Source organism: Megascapheus bottae, chromosome 12 (assembly GCF_031878675.1).
Source record: "Megascapheus bottae isolate mThoBot1 chromosome 12, mThoBot2.hap1, whole genome shotgun sequence".
Classification (NCBI taxonomy): domain Eukaryota; kingdom Metazoa; phylum Chordata; class Mammalia; order Rodentia; family Geomyidae; genus Megascapheus; species Megascapheus bottae.
The window spans coordinates 38,653,881-38,672,582 of NC_143520.1; the positions used below are offsets into that span (position 1 = coordinate 38,653,881).

The 18,702-nt window shown below is 36.9% G+C and overlaps 1 protein-coding gene across 1 annotated transcript in view; it reads right to left on the bottom strand.

Annotated features, from left to right (window-relative positions):
* Positions 1-8,650, bottom strand: part of Hnmt (histamine N-methyltransferase) — a 39,719-nt gene extending 31,069 nt beyond the window's left edge. The window contains exons 1-2 of the mRNA XM_090342873.1: positions 8,461-8,650; positions 4,626-4,678 (exon numbers count right to left, since the gene is read on the bottom strand). Of these exons, the coding sequence (XP_090198999.1) occupies positions 4,626-4,678; positions 8,461-8,597 (190 nt within the window). The 5' untranslated portion in view covers positions 8,598-8,650. The remainder of the gene's footprint in view (positions 1-4,625; positions 4,679-8,460) is intronic.
* Positions 8,651-18,702: the final 10,052 nt, after the last annotated feature.

Consider the following 18,702-nt stretch of genomic DNA (forward strand, 5'->3'; position numbering starts at 1 on the left):
TGAGACTTTTGCAATCATTTTAGTCCTAATTCTTGCACAATTTTCTGGCATTTGCACATAAGAATTGAACCATAGGACAGATAAAAAGATTCTTATGTTAGCAGAGCCCAGAGCAAGAACACAGTGCCCATTACTGCTTTTGGGAACATTTGTCTAGGCATAACTATATGCACTGTAAATTAATAGCATTCTCCCTTACAAAAATGAATATGGGCTTCTTTCTTTTTCATGCACCATCTAGCATAAAGACAACACTCATTAAATGTTGAATAATAATGAAGCTCCACTGGGGAGTTTAATTTCAGGAACTCTCTATGTTGAAGTTGGACCAAAAATCCAGCTTCTAAAAGATTTAGGACACAGTGTCTTAATTTTCAAAACCTAGAAACAATGGCTTCAGTCCATGTGGTATAAACACGTGGAGATCCAGGAAAAGCAATCCTGGTTCTAATTATGTTTTCTTTTAAGCTAACAAACTCATGCATATGTACCAACAACTTCCAGTTTGAGCACTGCAAAAAAAATTACATGGTCTATATTTCTATTCATGATTTGTTTTCCTATTGAGTTTTTGGGAGTGGCCTCATGCAATATGTATTTTTCACATGTCCCTAAGAGTTGATCATACTATCTGCTGATAGCAGTGTTGATGATCAGTTGTAGCTTATTGATGTGAAAGATGACTTTAAGACCTCCTAAGGAGTTAGTCATCTATGTCCTTTTCTTTGGATCTGTTTGGAGCCCTAATAATTGCTTAGCTACTGAACTGAAGTGCCAAGTCCTCAAGTTACATTTTTTATAAGCTATACTAGTCTCTCTAAACAAAGATCACCCTCTAAGAAAAAAAAAAACCCTGTGGCTTTCATGCTTATGTTTCTGAAAAAGAAAAATCAAATAAGAACTCCAAAGAATATGAACACTAAGTAGCATAAAAGCAGCAATTTCATTTATGGAAGATTTTATTGGCTGTGGATATATTTCTCAATTGTGCTGGGAGTAGGGGCCATGGCATTATGGATGTAGAGAAAAGGTTTTCCCCAAAGAAATGCAGAACATCATTTGTAGTTTTCAGAGAAACTGATTATAGAACATTTTTGTCAATGAAGTTAGAGAGGTTAGCAAAAGCCAACCACTTGAGGCATAGCATCACTTCCCTTTTATTTGTGTATGTTACCCAGTAATTGAACTCACGGCTTTGTGCATGCTAGGCAAGCCCTCTACCAGTAGGCTCTACTCCAAGCCCCACTCTTTTAGTTCTTAATTATACTCACTCTATTCCTATCCAACTAGCCAAGACATCAGTGGGATCCTATGAAATATAACTGGGGAACAGAACACGAAGTACAGGACAAGGAGCAAAACTTCCTTTGCCATGGATTAGAGCTTAGTGACTGCTTTGTAAGGACACTCAAGCTGAGGATTCTATAATACAATTCAATAGATAGAAAAATGTTGAGAAGTCACTTCTCCAAGGCAAGGATAGGCAGTTCCCTGAGCCTGGTGTTCTTGTTGGGGTTTGGCTAAGCATCTCCTAATAGATACCTAAGCACTCAAGATAACCACAGTGGAAGATCCTCTCCCTTCAAAATGATGCTGTTTCATGACTAGAACACTTAGACCCACTGATTTTAAATTCTTTGCTTTGACTTCATATAAGCTGCTTTGGTAGTGAAACTGGATACCCATAACTTGAATTTTTTCTAGTATTCTTTAAATTGTTTTCAATGATTGCTTTTTAAATGAAGAATCACTCTCAATGTGTCCATATTCTCTCCAGGCCAACTGTGTTAGTAATATAATGCTCAGCTCCACCACAGTCCTAAGTGTTGCTTCCTTTATTTGCGAAGATCTATATCTTAGTTCTTAGGTGTACCTTGATGAGAAAGTGTGCAGGCTGAATGTTCTTTTCTCCAGATAGCTCATAAGCATCTGGACAAATTTGCATTAGAAATTCAATTAACTTTATATTAGGAGGTCAATTAACTGGGCCATGATAGGGATTGTTTTTTAATTACTTTTCCTTGTAAGGCTTCTTTTCTTGTCCAAGCATGAGTGACACTATCAAATCACAGTCTTGTTGCCTATTGGCTGCCTGAGACCCATAGACAAAAACTGAAAATGACTATCTTGGTAAAGTGAATTAATAAGATACTCTTTGGGTAGTTTATCACTTTTATAATACTGTGGGCTTATGGTATCAGTAAGCAATAATGGAGTGTTTTAGCTTAAACACTCTCTATAGTATTATTCCTGACAGTATCTTTCCCTATGTTCTCTATGGTTTCTATTTTCTTGGTGAAAGATGATAATAAAGTGAAATGATTTCAAGGATTAGTACTTATTACATTATAGCACAGTGTATTTTATGAAAAATGAACAAATAATGACATCATAAACTAGCTATTCAATTTCACTAGAGGGCTCTTCATTTGCTTTGTGTTAATATGGGCCACAATTCACCTTATTCATGTTAAATGATAACACTTGTATTTAACACACTCAAGGAATTACAGCTTAGCACTAAGTCACAATTGGCAGTGTACTCTTCAAATGGTAACCATAATTAAGCTAGCATGCAGACAAAAAACAAGCAAAAAGTATATATATATATATATATATATATATTCAGAAAGAAAAGCCTGGATAACATTTACATTTACCTGTTTTGTATATCAATACATTAAACTTCCAGATAACAAGGAACTTAAAGTGAAAAAACTTGTTTCATTTTTGCAGAAAGGAATAGTCTTTATGTTACAGAATAATCACAACATATTATGCACTATAAACATTACTTTTGATATTCTCAGTATAATCCTGTGAGATAAGACTCAGGATTCCTATTTCACTGATGGACAAATTGCAGGTTTTCTTTTTCTCAGCCAGGGCCATATGTGTAGTTCCTTGGGTTCAGATAGAAATGATATGCCAGTCACTGGTGGTTCACACTTGTAATTCTAGCTACTCAGGAGGCTGAGGTCAGAGGATCACAATTCAAAGCTGGCCCCAGGAAGGGGTGATGCTGTGGCTCAAAATGGTAGAGAACTAGCCTTGAGCAGAATTGCTCAGGAAAAGCACCCAGGTCCAGAGTTGAAGCCCCATGCTGGGTGGGGGAGGAAGAGGAGAAAGAGAGAGAGAGAGAGAGAGAGAGAGAGAGAGAGAGAGAGAGAGAGAGAGGGAGAGAGAGAGGGAGAGGGAGAGGGAGAGGGAGAGGGAGAGGGAGAGGGAGAGGGAGAGGGAGAGGGAGAGGGAGAGGGAGAGGGAGAGGGAGAGGGAGAGAGAGAGAGAGAGAGAGAGAGAGAAGAGAGAAATGACACTTGGGCCTTGGGGCTGGGAGTGTGGCCTAGAGGTAGTGTGCTTGCCTAGTATGCACTGAAGCCCTGAGTACTACATATACAGAAAAAGCTGGAAATGGTGCTATGGCTCAAGTGGTAGAGTGATAGCCTTGAGAATGCCCAAGGGCAGTGCCCAGGCCCCTAGTTCAAGTCCCAAGACTGGCAACAAAAAAGAAAGAAAGAAAGGAAAAAAGAAAGAAAAAAAAAGAAAGGAAATAGCACTCATATCAATCTGCCTTTCTAGAGCTGTCATTTTTCCTTAGGATGAAAGTAGTAACTCTAAACACAATTCCACCATAAAATACTTTATACAAAGAGGTAGTGTAAGAGCTATGAATGGTTAGAACAGGGTTCTAAAACTCAAACAGAGAAAGGGAGCTTGAGGCATGTAACTCAAAATAGGTTCACAATAATGTAAACAAGCTAGCATCCTTTTACCTAAAGTGAGGCTTTCTCAAAGAAGGGATCTATGCAGCAACTGCATTCTGGTGAATATTTCAAATCCCCTTATTTTGACCAATAGCAGTTAGTAAACTAGTAAATCAGTCTTTAGACCTTGCACAATCTTAAGGACTTTAGAGAAGTGTTTCTTTTCTATAAATATTTATATTATTGTGGATAAAAATATGCTTTAACCACCAGACAAGATAAAATAATGGCATTCTTTGGGAACTGGAGGGAACTAGAGCAAGTCATGTGGAGTGAGATAAGCCAAGAGCAAAGGAACAAAAAGCACATGGTCACCTTGATATATGGGTATTAGATCTAAACAATACAAGAGCAATGACTCAATACTCAGGTGCTCCATATCAAGAATTTGGAGATATACATTTATCTATATAGACATGTAGGTCTATGATAGCTCTATTCTAGAAAAATATATAGATCGATATATATCTATGACATAAAAAAACACTCAGCTTAATTTTAATTATGTCCTTAAATTTATGTGCCAGTGATTGCATATATTTTTCCTTGAATACTTGTTTTGGAACAAGACATTTGAAACATGATGTAAAAACTCATTATTAATAAAATGTTTAAATAAAACATAAGCTTTAACATTATCTTGTTTTCTATTTATAAAGACAATAAGGAAATCATATCTTAAAGCAAACTACAAAAAGAAATGAAAATAAATATCCTAAACCCTATAAAACTTTGGGGTCATCTGCTTTAGTTACAGTGATCTTTTCCCAAAACTAAAGACATCAGCAAGCAAAATAATAAATAATATAGCCAACAAATATCATATATATACATATATATTATAAAGTGTATTATACATACCAGCACCACCACCTATGCTCAGAATCTTAATTTCTGACTTTGCATCTCCAATACTGAAAAAAAGTATGATATAAAAAAAGTTAGGTGTTTTTAAAACCTGATTATCAAGTCTACTTAAAATGAACAATACTAAAACTCTAATGAAATTATATGACTGACTTTAGGGTATCCTTAAAACATAGATTTCTTCATTGATCATTTTAATTGGGAGACTTAAAGCAGTCCCATGAACAGCTCAGGTTAGGAAATTATATTTGTTTAGAGATTGGAGACTACAGACAGAAAATGTGGGATTCGGAATATGGTGATATGAAAAGCCTTCATTACAAATGGGGATAGACCAATAATAACTGCTTATTATATGCCTGCTATATGTCAATTCTAGACATTGAGGTCCACAAGTGAATAAGACACTACCTCCTCTTTAGTTAAAAAGTGAGATTACAGAGCCCTGAATTGGTTTTCATAGTAGAATCAGAATGGATATGTAGGCTGAAAAGTAAGTTAATAGAGCTTGTTTGGAACTGGATGTGAAGGGTTCAGGAAAGAGTATGAGTGCACAAGGATGGCCTGGGTCAAGCTTGGATACCTCAGCAAGGGGTGGTTTCACACTATATCTGGATGATACAATGATAAGCAGGATTGCATTTTATCCAGTCTTTAAAAACCTGAACTCTGCTGAAGTTTGTACATGTAATATTTCAGCTGGGTTTGAGAGAAATCAGTGTAAATTATGTATCCTAGAGAACGATCATCATAAGTTAATAGTCAAAATAGGTGCATGAATGCTGTCATGAAATGATATTGCCATATAAAAGAGTAGTGGGAAGGTGATACAACACCACATTTTAAGATATTGGACTTTGAAGATTAAACGAAGGAGACAGAAGAAATGTGATAAGGCTTGGAGAGGCACGAGGGCAATGAGAAAAAGAGGTAGCCACTCATAGTGTCCAAAAAAGCCCAAGGACAGTGCTCAGGCCCTGAGTTCAAGCACAGGATAGGCAAAGTAAATAAATAAATAAATAAATAAGCAAGCTGTCTAAGAGGTCTGGTGTTTGATGATGACAAAAGAAAATAGAAGAGAAGGATGATTAATTTTGAAGTTTTTCAGCACTGAAGAATATGAATCTTAATTGAATAGCCTAACTAATATTCACCAAAAAAATGGGTGAAAAAGCCACTCTACAACTCAGTATAACAGAATACTAAAGCTAAAGAGAAATATCCAAAATTTTTCAAAGGTCAACAAACCTAAATAAAAACAACAAAAGGTTTACATAAAAAATGACGAACTTGAATGGACACTGGGTTCATTAAGTACTAGCTAAAAGACAAGTAAAAGTACCATTAAATTTGTGATACAAAATCATTTTCAGTACAGAATTTTAAACTGTCTAATAAGTAAAGGAATTTTTATAAACACAAAGCCTCAAATAATTTGCAATGTATTCACATTCAGCACTTACACTATCACCGAAAATAAATGTGGACTGAAAAAAAATGAAGTAAGTCTAAGACCCAACATCAAGAAGTTGCACTCATGTGAGACAAGAATTTCTAGATAATGAAATAAATTATCTCATTAATAGATATGAGGCCAACTTGAAGCGAATTTTCTCAACAGAGAACTCCAGCAAAATGCTTTCATAGATATACATCACTTGACATATTTGAGAAGAGATTAGCACAAAAGGAAATATGTTTGACATATTGAAAAGAGATGTACAAGGAAAAATGGGTACACATGAATTTTTAACCAATTACAATTGTTTAAAATATGCAATTAATAGATGGGAAAGATATCTGTTTTCATTTAGTGAATTTAATAAAGCAAAATCAAGAAACTAAGGAATAAAGCTTATTCCAAATTATGAAAGAAAATGCCATAGGGAATAATTTGGGAAATATCTGTTTCTGCATAGTGCAAATCAGTGCTAGAGTGGAAGGGACACCATTTGTTGTGGTTATTATTATAAACTTTATAGAACCATTTGACATTTTATTTTCAAATATAAAAACATCTTCAGCCAGGGACTGGTGGCTCATGCCTATAATTCCAGCTATTCATGTCACTGAGATCTGAGGATTGCAGATGGAAGCCAGCTCTGACAGAAAAGTCTGTGAAATCTTTATCTCCACTAAATGATTAAAAAATAATAAACAGGACCAACCAGCAGAAAAAAAAAGCACGAAACTTGCCCTTGTAGACACAATGACATTCTGAACCATTTTTCAGCATCTCACATTCATGAGACACCTTTAAGCAAAAAAACAAAACAAAACAAAACAACAACAACAACAACAAACATAGAGGTCTTTTAGCTAAACCTAATTTTAAATATTACTTTCAAGGAATAACCACCCCTCCCCCACCCTTCACTGGTTGCTCAGAGTGGCTTGAGCCACAGTGCCAGTTCCCCTCCTCTTGCTTAAAGCTTGACATTTTGATACAAGTATTCCTATTAGCATTATACTGAAAATTTAGTTATAAGTTGGAAAATCCCTCAATCTTTCACAAAATTAATATCCAAAATTTCAGTTAGACTGGAATCACTTCAACAGGGAAGAGGGCATTCATCATTTGCCCTCTGTTATATCTATCCATGATGTCTCTTTAGACTTACCCCTGGGGCGGAAGATGACAAAGGAGTTGGATAAGCTACAGAAATTAATGTATTACCTCAGTACTTGGAAAAGAATAGGGAATTAATTCATTATCTTTAAGTTTAAAAATAAGTAAGTGACCCATTGGGGTAAACTATAGTTCCTAGGTAAAATGTGTCTGCTTTTGCCGGTTTGAGGCTTCTCTCTCTCTCTCTCTCTCTCTCTCTCTCTCTCTCTCTCTCTCTCTCTCTCTCTCTCTCTCTCTCTCTCTCTCTCTCTCTCTTTGACCAGCCTAATACATGTTAATTGTTCATATATTACATATACTATGGAACTTAGCAAAAGATAAAGTGCCCCCCCCTCTCTCCCTCTCCCTCCCTCCCCCTCTCCCCCTCCCTCCCTCCCTCCTTCCCTCTCATAATGGAATGCACAGTCAATCATTTCTTCCCAGTTTCTATCATTATTTCCTGAAACAGAGGGAGTTGCAGCAATTCATCCCCAGTAGGTGATTTGATTATCTTTAGCATGTGGAATCTGTTATTCTCATAATGCTTATCAGCTCAGGCACAAATTGAACACATAAATCACAGAAGAAGAAAAAAAAAAAGTGGGGGGAGCATCCTGAGCAGGATAGGAATAGTGAGTTTCACTGATAATGGAGAAACACTATTTTTTAGGTGCCACGTTGCTAATATAAAGTTGAAAGGAAAAAAAAAATCTCTTTCGGAGAATGATAGCTATAATCACAGATAAAGAAAAAAAATGAATTGAAACGGATACTATGAGAACCGAGAAACATCCGCTCTGCAAATAGTATCCGATGATTATTTATATTGTCTTTACATGAATGAACACTCCTCTCCATTGGAGACCTTTTTTTTTTAAATTTAATGTTTGGAGAAGGGCTGAAATGTCTGGTGTTTAAAGCTTTGTCTTTTATCTTCCCCGCACCCCAAAGGAACGCGGAATTGGGCCTTCAAATGGTTAACACATATCTCTAAGCAACTGGAAGAGCAGCCCAAAATCAGAGCTCTGAATGTTAAAGGGAAAGTATTGACTCTGCGCTGCAGGAGGCCGGGGAGAAGGGGCTGTAACCTGCTGCCTGCAGTAACTCCCCCTCTCCCCAGCGCCCAGCCCCAGCCCCACCCCACCCCAGCCCTGGGCTCGACCTATATATCACCCAGGCTAGTCCTTTCGACATTTTTTTTTAAACGTCCCTCTTTGTTACCTTGCTATTATGCCTGGCAGCTTCTTGTCCAAGAATTCCTGCATGCACTGGTGTTCCGTGGAGCTTCGGAGAAACCTCCGAAAAGATTCAACGTATCTGCTGTGATCAGAGAACAAGCTCCTCATGGAAGATGCCATGTTGGGTTTTCTAAGGAACCCTGGGAAGGAAGCAACGTTTAACTTCCTCTCCTTCTCTTCCCAGTTCCCCTTTTCTTTCCCCACCCCCACCAGTTTATCCAAAAAACTAAAAACTAAAAACAACCCCCCACAAATCCAAGATGGGGTTAATAAGCTTTGATTTGAACATGCACCCAGAGCTGGGCAAAGAGCAAAGTCAGTGTTTGCACAGGACTTTTTTTGTAGATAATTTAACCTCTACGCAGTTTTTTTTTTTTTTAAGTTTTATTTGTTGTTGTTCGTTTATCTGTTTTAATTTATGAGAAATAGAGGTAAGAAAGCAACCCAGGAAATCTAGGGATAAAACTTGTTTTACAACTCCTGAACTTGGGAAAGCCAAGAAAGCAGATTGCATTCAAATTGCTTCCTGTTTTGTCAGTCTTGGCAACCAGTAAGTTCTAAGTGCAAAGTGTTCCCTTCATGCTACAGAACACTGAGCCAGAGAGAACGGCGAATGGAGTTACAGCTCTCTTTCAGAGATCTGCATCAGCTGGAATTGTGACAGAAATGTGTCACCTGCTTCCCTGTGACCCATCAGAGGTCCCAGTCTGCATGTTCCTCAGCGCTTGCCCTTGGAAACTCACTTGCTGCGTTCTCCTAAGCACTGAAGGGGAGCTTAAGAACTCTAGGCTAGAAGGTGCTATGAAACCTTCTGTATTTCCCTCATGCTGGAAGCTTCTGAGCTGCTTGCAAGTTTGAGTACTTTCATTCTTGTGTAATAATCATTTAATATTTTGTTTTCCCTTCATATCCACATGCAATGGTTAACTCATAAAGACAGGAAAGGAGTCGCAGCACTTTTTAGGTTGCCCACTGTAGACTTTGAACATTTTGTTAATTATTGAAAATGTACTTGAACAATTCTGAGATTGTCACCTTCACCATGTACTGGAAGTTATTAGTGACACTAAGTTAACCTATTGAGTTAGTATATGTTCTGGCAACTATTTAATGAATGCTTTCAAATCTAATCTATGGTTACTCCTTGCCTTACCTTTACAGTGGTGATGAGAAAACTGGAGTTCTGAGAAGATGAATATTTTGCTCATGGATTCCTCCCTAGAAGTGGCAGAGCTGCAATATAATAGGCTGTTAAGCCATATGATCAGTGTCCTCATAAAATTCCTTGTATTCAGACAAAATCTTTGTGTATTTATTCACAGCTTTGTTCCCCATACAATACTCATTGAAAAACATGAAATTGACTGTTAGGACGAGCTTGCTCCCTAAGGTATTTCATCCACAGCTCTTAATTGTTTCTTTTATAGTGTACTTTTATAATTATATTACTCTTGTCTCATTCCAAGAGATTCTAGTTTGTCTGGGTTCCTTTAGAAAAAAAAAAAAAAAAGAATGGTCCTTGAAACCAAACTAAGCATGTCAAAAGCTGTCCAACCAGTGGAAGCTCTCATTGTCTGGGCTAGAATATTGTTCCTCAGTGTTTTGTCAACAGGAGTCCTTTAAGATTTTACTACACAATGAGTTCCATAGTCAAATAATTTAGACAGAACTGTATTCATTATTTTCTTGTTGATCTCCAAAACAGACATTACTGCATCAAACTTTTATGGAATTTCTTGATTTGCAGATACACAGTATGCCAGGATATCCTTTGATTAGTCTTTTAACTCATCTTAAACTTGATTTTAAGAAAAAAAAGGAAGTTTTGTTGCTTTCAGCATGACTTGCATTTAATTAGGTGCTGTTTTCAACAACCACAACTTCCTTTTAATATTTCATATAGAATGAAAACTGGCCTTACAAACTAGTACATCTATCATTTTAACAAGCTTCTCAATGACTACATGTAATGACATTATTATTTTTACAAGTGTGTGTGTGTGTGTGTGTGTGTGTGTATGTGTGTGTGTTGTTTTCTTTTTTGGCTAGTCATGGAATTTACACTCAGGGCATGGGATCTTTTCGTAGCTTTTCATTCAAGGCTAGTGCTCTCCTACTTTGAGTCGCAGTGCCACTTCCAGTTTTCTGGTGATTAATTGGATGATAAGAGTTGCATGGACTTTCCTCCCAGTCTGGCATCCAAAAGAGACCTTTCAATCTAACAAGCTGGGTGCCACTGTCACCAACTCTTTTTTTTTTTTCTTTTTTTTTGCCAGTCCTGGGGCATTCACTCAGGGCCTGAACACTGTTCTTATGCTCAAGACTAGAGCTCTACCACTTGAGCCACAGAACCACTTCCAGCTTTTTCTACACATATGGTACAGAGAAACAGAACCCTGGTCTTTGTGCATTCTAGGCAAGCACTCTACCACTAGGCCAAACTCTCAACCCTCCAACTCATGTTTTTGTTTTGTATTTTTTTTAACACATTGGATATAATGCTTGTAGAAATTAAATGGAAGGCTTTTAAGAATACTACTTAGTTTATCTACTTGGCATTTCCATACCATGTTATTTATAATGTATTGTTACGGTATCTATGTTTCTTATATACATTATCTCATTTAATGATCCTAGCACTCCAGGGATGGATCTATATAAGCTACAAAATATTACAAGGTTCTTTAAGGAAGACTGGGGATCCAAATTTGTATTTGGCATAATTATCATTTTATTTATTCTACAGTTTGATTCTTCCTTCTTAACTAATATCTCCCAAATCATTCATTTTTATCACTGGCTTATTAAGCCAAAGAGGATAGGTAGACAAATAATAATAAAAGATACATGAGTAGCTAGGACTAGAGCAGTAAAACTGACATGAAATATTTAAAAACAGGATCTAGGAATCAGATTGAAGAAGAAATAATGAGGGAATTGATTTCTATCTAATAATGCAAATGATCAAAAATGCTTCACAATACCTTCCAGGCCACAGGAGGAACTTAACAGCAATATATATATGTATATATATATATACATATATATATGTAACAAAAATGCAAGGAATAAGGGAGGAATGGGAAAATGGAGTGGGTAACTTTTTTCAAAGTACACTATATATATGTATGCAAATATTATAATGAACCTCTCCTACTACAAATGTATGTTAATTCAAAAATAAAAACCAAACTACGTGAAACACAAAATAAAACACAGCTCAATAATCAAGCTTTACCTAAGATTCTATATTTCAAATCATGCAGACTTCTTGATCTGAAACTTTGAAAGTTCATATGCTTAAAGCCTTGTGAGTAGGTGGGATTACAAAGGTGAGCCACTAGCACCCAGGTGCATATTGTCTTTCAATGGATATTAAAGCCTGGTTCCAATATCATGAGTAAAATTGCTATTCTGTAGCATAAGTAACGACTAACTCTACAAAATATTGCTTAAAAAGAGGTTTTCAAGCCCAGTGTCGGTGGCTCACCCTTGTAATCCTAGTGACTCAGGAGGCTGAGTTCTGAGGATCATGGTTCAAAGCCCCACAACAGAAAAAAAAAGGATTTTTAGTTGTCCACAGACATCATTAACATTTTAAGAGTGTGAAGTGCTCCCATGTCCTTAGAAATTATTTGATATCTCTAGTAGTCACTTTTATTTTTATTATTTGCACATACCAACATCTATGCATTCAGTCAACAAACAAATTAACATTTAGGTACTGATAGAATGGAGATGACAATTAGAATTTCAGGAATATATATTATATATATGAATGTTATGTATATTTGTGCGTACATATATGTACACACACATATATATATTTATGTATATTGCTAGTTATGGGGCTTGAGATCAAGGCTAAACACTGTCCTTGAGGCTTCTCAAAGCTAATGCTCTACCACTTGAGCCATGGCACACCACTTCCAGCTTATTCTGTGTATGTGGTACTGAGTTGCTGAACCCAGGGCTTCATGAATTCTAGGCAAGCGCTCTACCACTAGACCACACACCTGGTCTGACAATATTGTATGTGGTTGGTATCTGTTGCTTGAAATAAGCCATGGAAATTGATGATCTCTGTGGATCAGGATTATTTTTATTCCTGAGACTAATTTCTGAGAAGAGTTTATATATCAAATGTTCAGCATAGTACATGGTTCTGGTTTGAGCACATATTAAACCTTCAATTCCTTCATAAAGTAACAATAATAGGGGTATTTATCGGCATTTAATTTGGAGCCTCTATCAGGTAGTCTGGAACAAGTTTTTAGTACTGAGAGCTCATTATTATGTGTTGAAAGAGATGAAAGCACAAATCAGGGTATTGATGCAGGCTGTCTCCTCAGGAGACTCCTGTCTGTAGGGCTGGAGGGACAGAATGTGGTATTGGAGCCTGAGCTAGATCACTGAAATGGCCCAGCCAAATTTGAAAGACTGCCTGAAACAGTACAAGAAGCAAAGGAACCCAGAATCTGCCTTCTTTGTGCCTTTCGTCTGATGATTTTTTTTACTACTAAACCTAATTTAAAAATCAGTTGACCAAAAAGTTCAAAGGATGTGACTTTTAAGATCCACTGAGTTAAAAGTACTGAACCAGAAAAACCAGAAAAATATTAGTAAACAGGTTAAGAGCAGCACAAGTACCTACTTTGTCTACTGTAGATAGGTAACCAAAGTAGAACAATGCAAATACAGGGGATCTGTTTGAGAGCTGTTTTGATAGTTACCAGTCAAAGGAAGGCTAATATAAGCAGAGTTTGAGGCCCCAAACCTAATTGTCCTTTCCAGTCTGGTCTGGCTACTTGCTTCAAATAAAGAAACAATTTAGGGTGAAGGACAAAGAAATGAACTTTATCATATGTGGCATAGTCATGCCACAGGAAGAGACAAAGAAAATGCTTCAGCTCACCTTGGGTACAGATATGACCTTCACAGTTAAATAAAGAATCTGGATAAGGAGTGAGATCTATGCATAATTATTAAATAATCAAAGATGTGGCCCAGTTCTTCATTATCTCAAAATGATCAGACAACATTGACATTGACATAGACTGATCATGATAAGACCATGCTCTGTAAGTAGATATATTCAACTCTTGTCACAGAGGTTTAGCCATCAATCCTGTCCCTCTGAGATTCCAAGGCAGCTGCTCGGTGACTACTGAGAGCAATGACAGGTAAACCAGAGGCAGAGTTGCCCACCACATAATGCTACATCTGGTTAACTCATGAGCCCAAAGAAGGAGTTAATATCCTTTAGTGAAAACAGTTTCTAGTTACTCATCTCTCTTCTAATATTCATGAAATTTTAAAGGATCAAGTAAGCTACTGTGATCACTAACTCCCTAAGGTCCTTAAGAAGATTGACTTTTTTAATGAGTAGGGAATTGGGCTAGAAACTATTTCTTGGGAATGTATCAGGAATTTGGTAAAGTTTCAGAAGGATATCATCTTGGAACATCTCTGTCTCTAAGATTCATAGCTGTCCATGAGCATGACCTATTAGCTCCTTTCTCTTCAGGCACACACAGAGCCAATAAGGATAAGAAGAGTGTGATCTCTGCTTCTACTTGCTCCTCTACTGTCATCCATGAGTGACTTAGAGGTGGGGCTTGAGTTTCTTCTCAACCTCTCATTTCCTGTTGTAAAATTCCAAGATTGCTTGAGTTGAAAACTGGAAATGAGAATGTGACTAATATTTCAGGTTGGAAAAAAGAAATCATTCCTAAAACATTTGGCTTGCTGGGTACCTCATGCTCTAACTCTGGTATCTCTCTATTCCTAACACACATGCAAAACCATTTTCCATTTTTTCAACATAACTTACAGCATCACAATGCTTTAACCATTTGGAAAACATAATGGAATCAAAGTAATTACACATATGTTTTTAGGCAGTAGAAAATAATGACAATCTGTTTATTACAGAGATGCTTTAATAGTTCTATTAATTCCTATGTGGCACTATGGACTGTTTTTAATATACATGAAACATCTAGAAGACCTAGGTACTTCCTATGATGTTCTATAACTGAGGACAATATGTACTATGGTTCTACTAGTCCAAATTCATACTTCCACTGGGACAGTTGTGGCAGCATGAAAAGCATATTGGCTCAAAGGTGGTGATGACCTGTGAAATCAACTCAGCAACAACTTACAAATTTGCTACTTGGAAATTCTCAGTAGAGTTGTTGGCTGATATAGGGACACAACTCTGTACCTCTAATACAAATATATATATATATATATGTATAACAAATCAAGAAAATAAAGTGGATGAAAAGAGAATAGAAAAATACAAGAAACCCTGTAATTTTGCATCCCACTTATAATACACTCTATTTTATAGTCTGTCTTTAGTATGAATCCTGGTTGAATGCTGGTTGTAATTTCAAAGTTGGCTGAAACTTTTCATAGCATTTGCCCTTTCTTAAATACTGAAAAGTTTTGTACTTTTCATAAAATTGCTGCTAGAATTATTTTCTAAGGCTCATTTTTATCACCTTTTCATCTCCAGGCAAGATAAGTAATGGCACATATTGGAATTTAATTTGTTTGGGGAATTCAGTTTGTAGAATTTGGATTTAAAAATCCAACTGTAATCCAGTCTTGAGAGGAGATAGTTCAAATTCCTTAATAGCTGTCTGAAAGAGATTTACATAGGGTGATTGTGAACCAAAAATTAGATATTGATGATATTCAAGCAAATAATTTCAATAAAACCCCAGGAATGAGTCACAATTATATGTAAAAACTCATATTAGAATTAGAATTCAAAGCAAGATCTCTGTGAACACAGGGCTCTCTGTACTTTCTGCTAGATGGGAGATGCAAAGAAGAATAAATGAGCTTCAGCTTTTGAGGAACTTAATTAAAAGTTATATCAAACCTGAGATTCTCTTGAAAGAATTTGTACTTACTTTAATAAAGGCTGTTTCTCATTGCGAAGCAATTCTAATTTTACAGCAGGGTTGCAATTCTGTGCAGAAAATGGTCTTTCTATGAGATTGTACTCATTTTTGCAAACACAATATATCCTCCCCACCCTGAGGACTTTCCTTTGGCATCCAGACAAGGCAGTATTTGCAAAAACAATGATAGGTATTCTCTGAGGATAGCAGCACTTCTATGAACTTTATTGCTATGAGGTACAATACAACTAAATGCTAGACCAGAGCTAAATGCTGAGATAGCCACATCTACCACCCAGATAGATACTTCTCATTTGTTTTTATTGTAATAAGGAGAGAAAACTGATTAGGGATTTGCAGAGCTGGGCGGGGGAGAGGGATGAGGTGGGTTATTTTGTATAAGAGATTGTTCTAAACATAGTGGTATCATTTGTCAAAATTCTCCCCAAGTGTGAATTTACAGTAGGCAGATTTAAAATCAGTAACTGAATCTCATCAGCTTTTAAACTGTGGAAACATGTGTGGGTTTTGTATTAGATTGTATGAGTCAACTGGTTATTTACCCTGTTATTCTCTACCTCTCTTACTGTTATTTCAAAGTTTCGTTCCTTTCCACTTCTCAGTTTCTCAGTTTCCCTAACGTTTACTAGAATGTCCTGATCTCTCTTTATGCACAGAAATCACTCGGAGAAAACCTCAAATTAACCAAAGAGATAACAAGAATTCAGATTTGGAAAAAGACATTTGAGAGTAGAGGATGTGCTGCTTGAATTGAAAAAGTTCTGAGAGAAAAGGGACCATTTAAAAAAATTGTTTTTCAAGACCCATATAAGTCTGCAGAAATGAAAGAAAGAATATCATCACAATCTTACCTAACACTAGCAAATTGTGTTACAGTTTATAGTAGTGTTCAGTTAGCTCCGTTAATACAGCCTACATTTCCAGCATTTCACTAAGGAGGAACTGTGAACCACATGGGTGGCTTGCTTGTGGTCATAGGGGGAGCGTGTTAAAACATGGGACATTAACATGCGAATCATGGCTCCAATACTGGCCTCAGGACACTCATTCTTATGAGTGTCCCCCTCCTACCCACACCCTCATTGTGATCTCTGCCAAACTGTCCTGATCTAAGAAAACTGACCAACAAGCTCACATGCCCAGTTGACATGCTTGTGGGTAATTGCCCAAGAATGTGGTCAGAAGTTTGTCTGAAAACTTTGGGCTGATATTTCAGAGATGGGGTGGCTGCTGATTGCATGTTAAGTAATTCTTTTTGCTGTTTGTCTTTCATTGATTTAGGGAACATCATAGAAGCAGGCAGTACACACAGGACAAGTGTTCTCCCTCTATGAAACTCTATCTCCTCATCATCAAGATCACACATGGAAATTAATGCATGAGGCATCATCTTCCATGTGGACAGGAGATCAATTCAGACAAGTTTTCCCTCATGAAGCAGAGAATGATGGCCTGGAAATAAATATCATTATTTATCATGTGCTTTGTTCCACAGATAATCCTAGAAGACTAATGAACACAGCACAGATCTAGTCCTACTAATAAAATGTTGCTCAAGACAGGCTCCTGTACTTCTCGACAAATTTCCTCAAGAGACTTCAGCTATGCCAAACACTGTATGTTTTGCTTTCTGCCATGCATTTAGTATTTCTCAATATGTCTCAATATATAAATAGCAAACCAGTTGAGCACATGCACATCTGTTAATGTAATCTTTTTAAATAGAGAAATAAGATGCCTTTTACTGGGGAAAACACATGGAGGTGGTTGGTGGCTCTTCTTGATATAGTCACATTAAGCTACCTAACAATAACCCTTCAACAATAATAACTTCAACTCATTTCAAGGCTGGAATGTGGCTCATCCAAAGACTACTGTGTAAGCCCTGGGCCACTTCCACATTCAATGGGTTAAAAGGGGCAGGTAACTGTTTTAACACAGGAAGGACAGTCTTTGATCTCTTTCTCCCTCTTCACTCTAATAGCTGTCCTGTCTTCTAATCTTTTACTTTCCCATATAACTGGTATCATTCCTTCAAAAAACTGATTTTAGAAAGTCCCACTGTATTAGGTTGAAATATCGTTGTAGGGCCAGGAGCGTGGCCTAGTAGTAGAGTACTTGATTAGCATGCACGGAGCTCTGGGTTCAATTCCTTGGTACCACATACACAGAAAAAGCCACAAGTGGTGCTGTGGCTCTAGTAGTAGAGTGCTAGCCTTGAGAAGACACAAGGACAGTGCTCAGGCCTGAGTTAAAGCCCCAAGTATTTGAAAAATGTATATTGAAATATCACTGGGCCAAGCAGATGTATATAGGCTATGGGTATTTCTGTGTATACCTCCTCCAGCTTCTGGCATAAAATGTCAATTAAATTACTGTTTATCCAGCTTATATTTGTCATCAGGGGTCAAGAGCCCCAATGCAGAACCTATTTCTACAATTTCATTTATATTTTTTTCTATACGTGCAAATGAAGCAAACCATTATTACTGTCAGCATGAAATCTTGGTAGATAGTGATTCTGGGATATGAATGAATTAAAGTAGTTTACCCTACAAAATAAAAAGCTGGTTCTAGGCACAGATGCTCTTAGTTTAATTCTGAGATGAGACTGATGACACAAAAATGCATAATTATATCTTTTAAATATTCAACAAAAAAAATGCACACAGCGTGTTTGAGCTTCCCACCCTTGTTTCTTCTGCCCAGCGGAGGCTCACCTGTCTGTCACCCCTTCCAAGAAGCACTGCCCCCTGGTGGCGTGTGACTCTGCTTCTATTAAAGGAAAGACCCTGTTCATTTTGATTCTGTAGACTGAACTGGCTAATATGGGTCTGCTGTTGCTGAGCTCTTAAAGTTTTAGATCTCACGGGTTGAAGAAGATAATATATTTATTTACTCTATAGATGCTAAGACTATCTATACTTTTCAAGGTTTCAAAAAGATAGTCTCAGACAATACTGGAATACATCAAGACATCTAGTAAATACAGTTAAGATTGAAAATCTTATCACATATCTGAATATTCCTCTCTGTTTGCTTTTGATTCAACAAGTCTCCTGTCCTTTCATGTATTTGTGTGTTAAGTTCTTATCTGCTTGGTAGTTACTGAATAATGAAGTCCAGGGTAATCTTGTCTTTAAGGAAAGAGGATATGATTGGTAGACAGAAAAACAAGGAATAAAGGAGCTGCCCAAAACTCCTCAAGAAAGTGTACTTTCCTGAAGCAGCAACCTGATACTGACATTGATTCTGAGAACAAATATTTGTACTCATAGCCAATA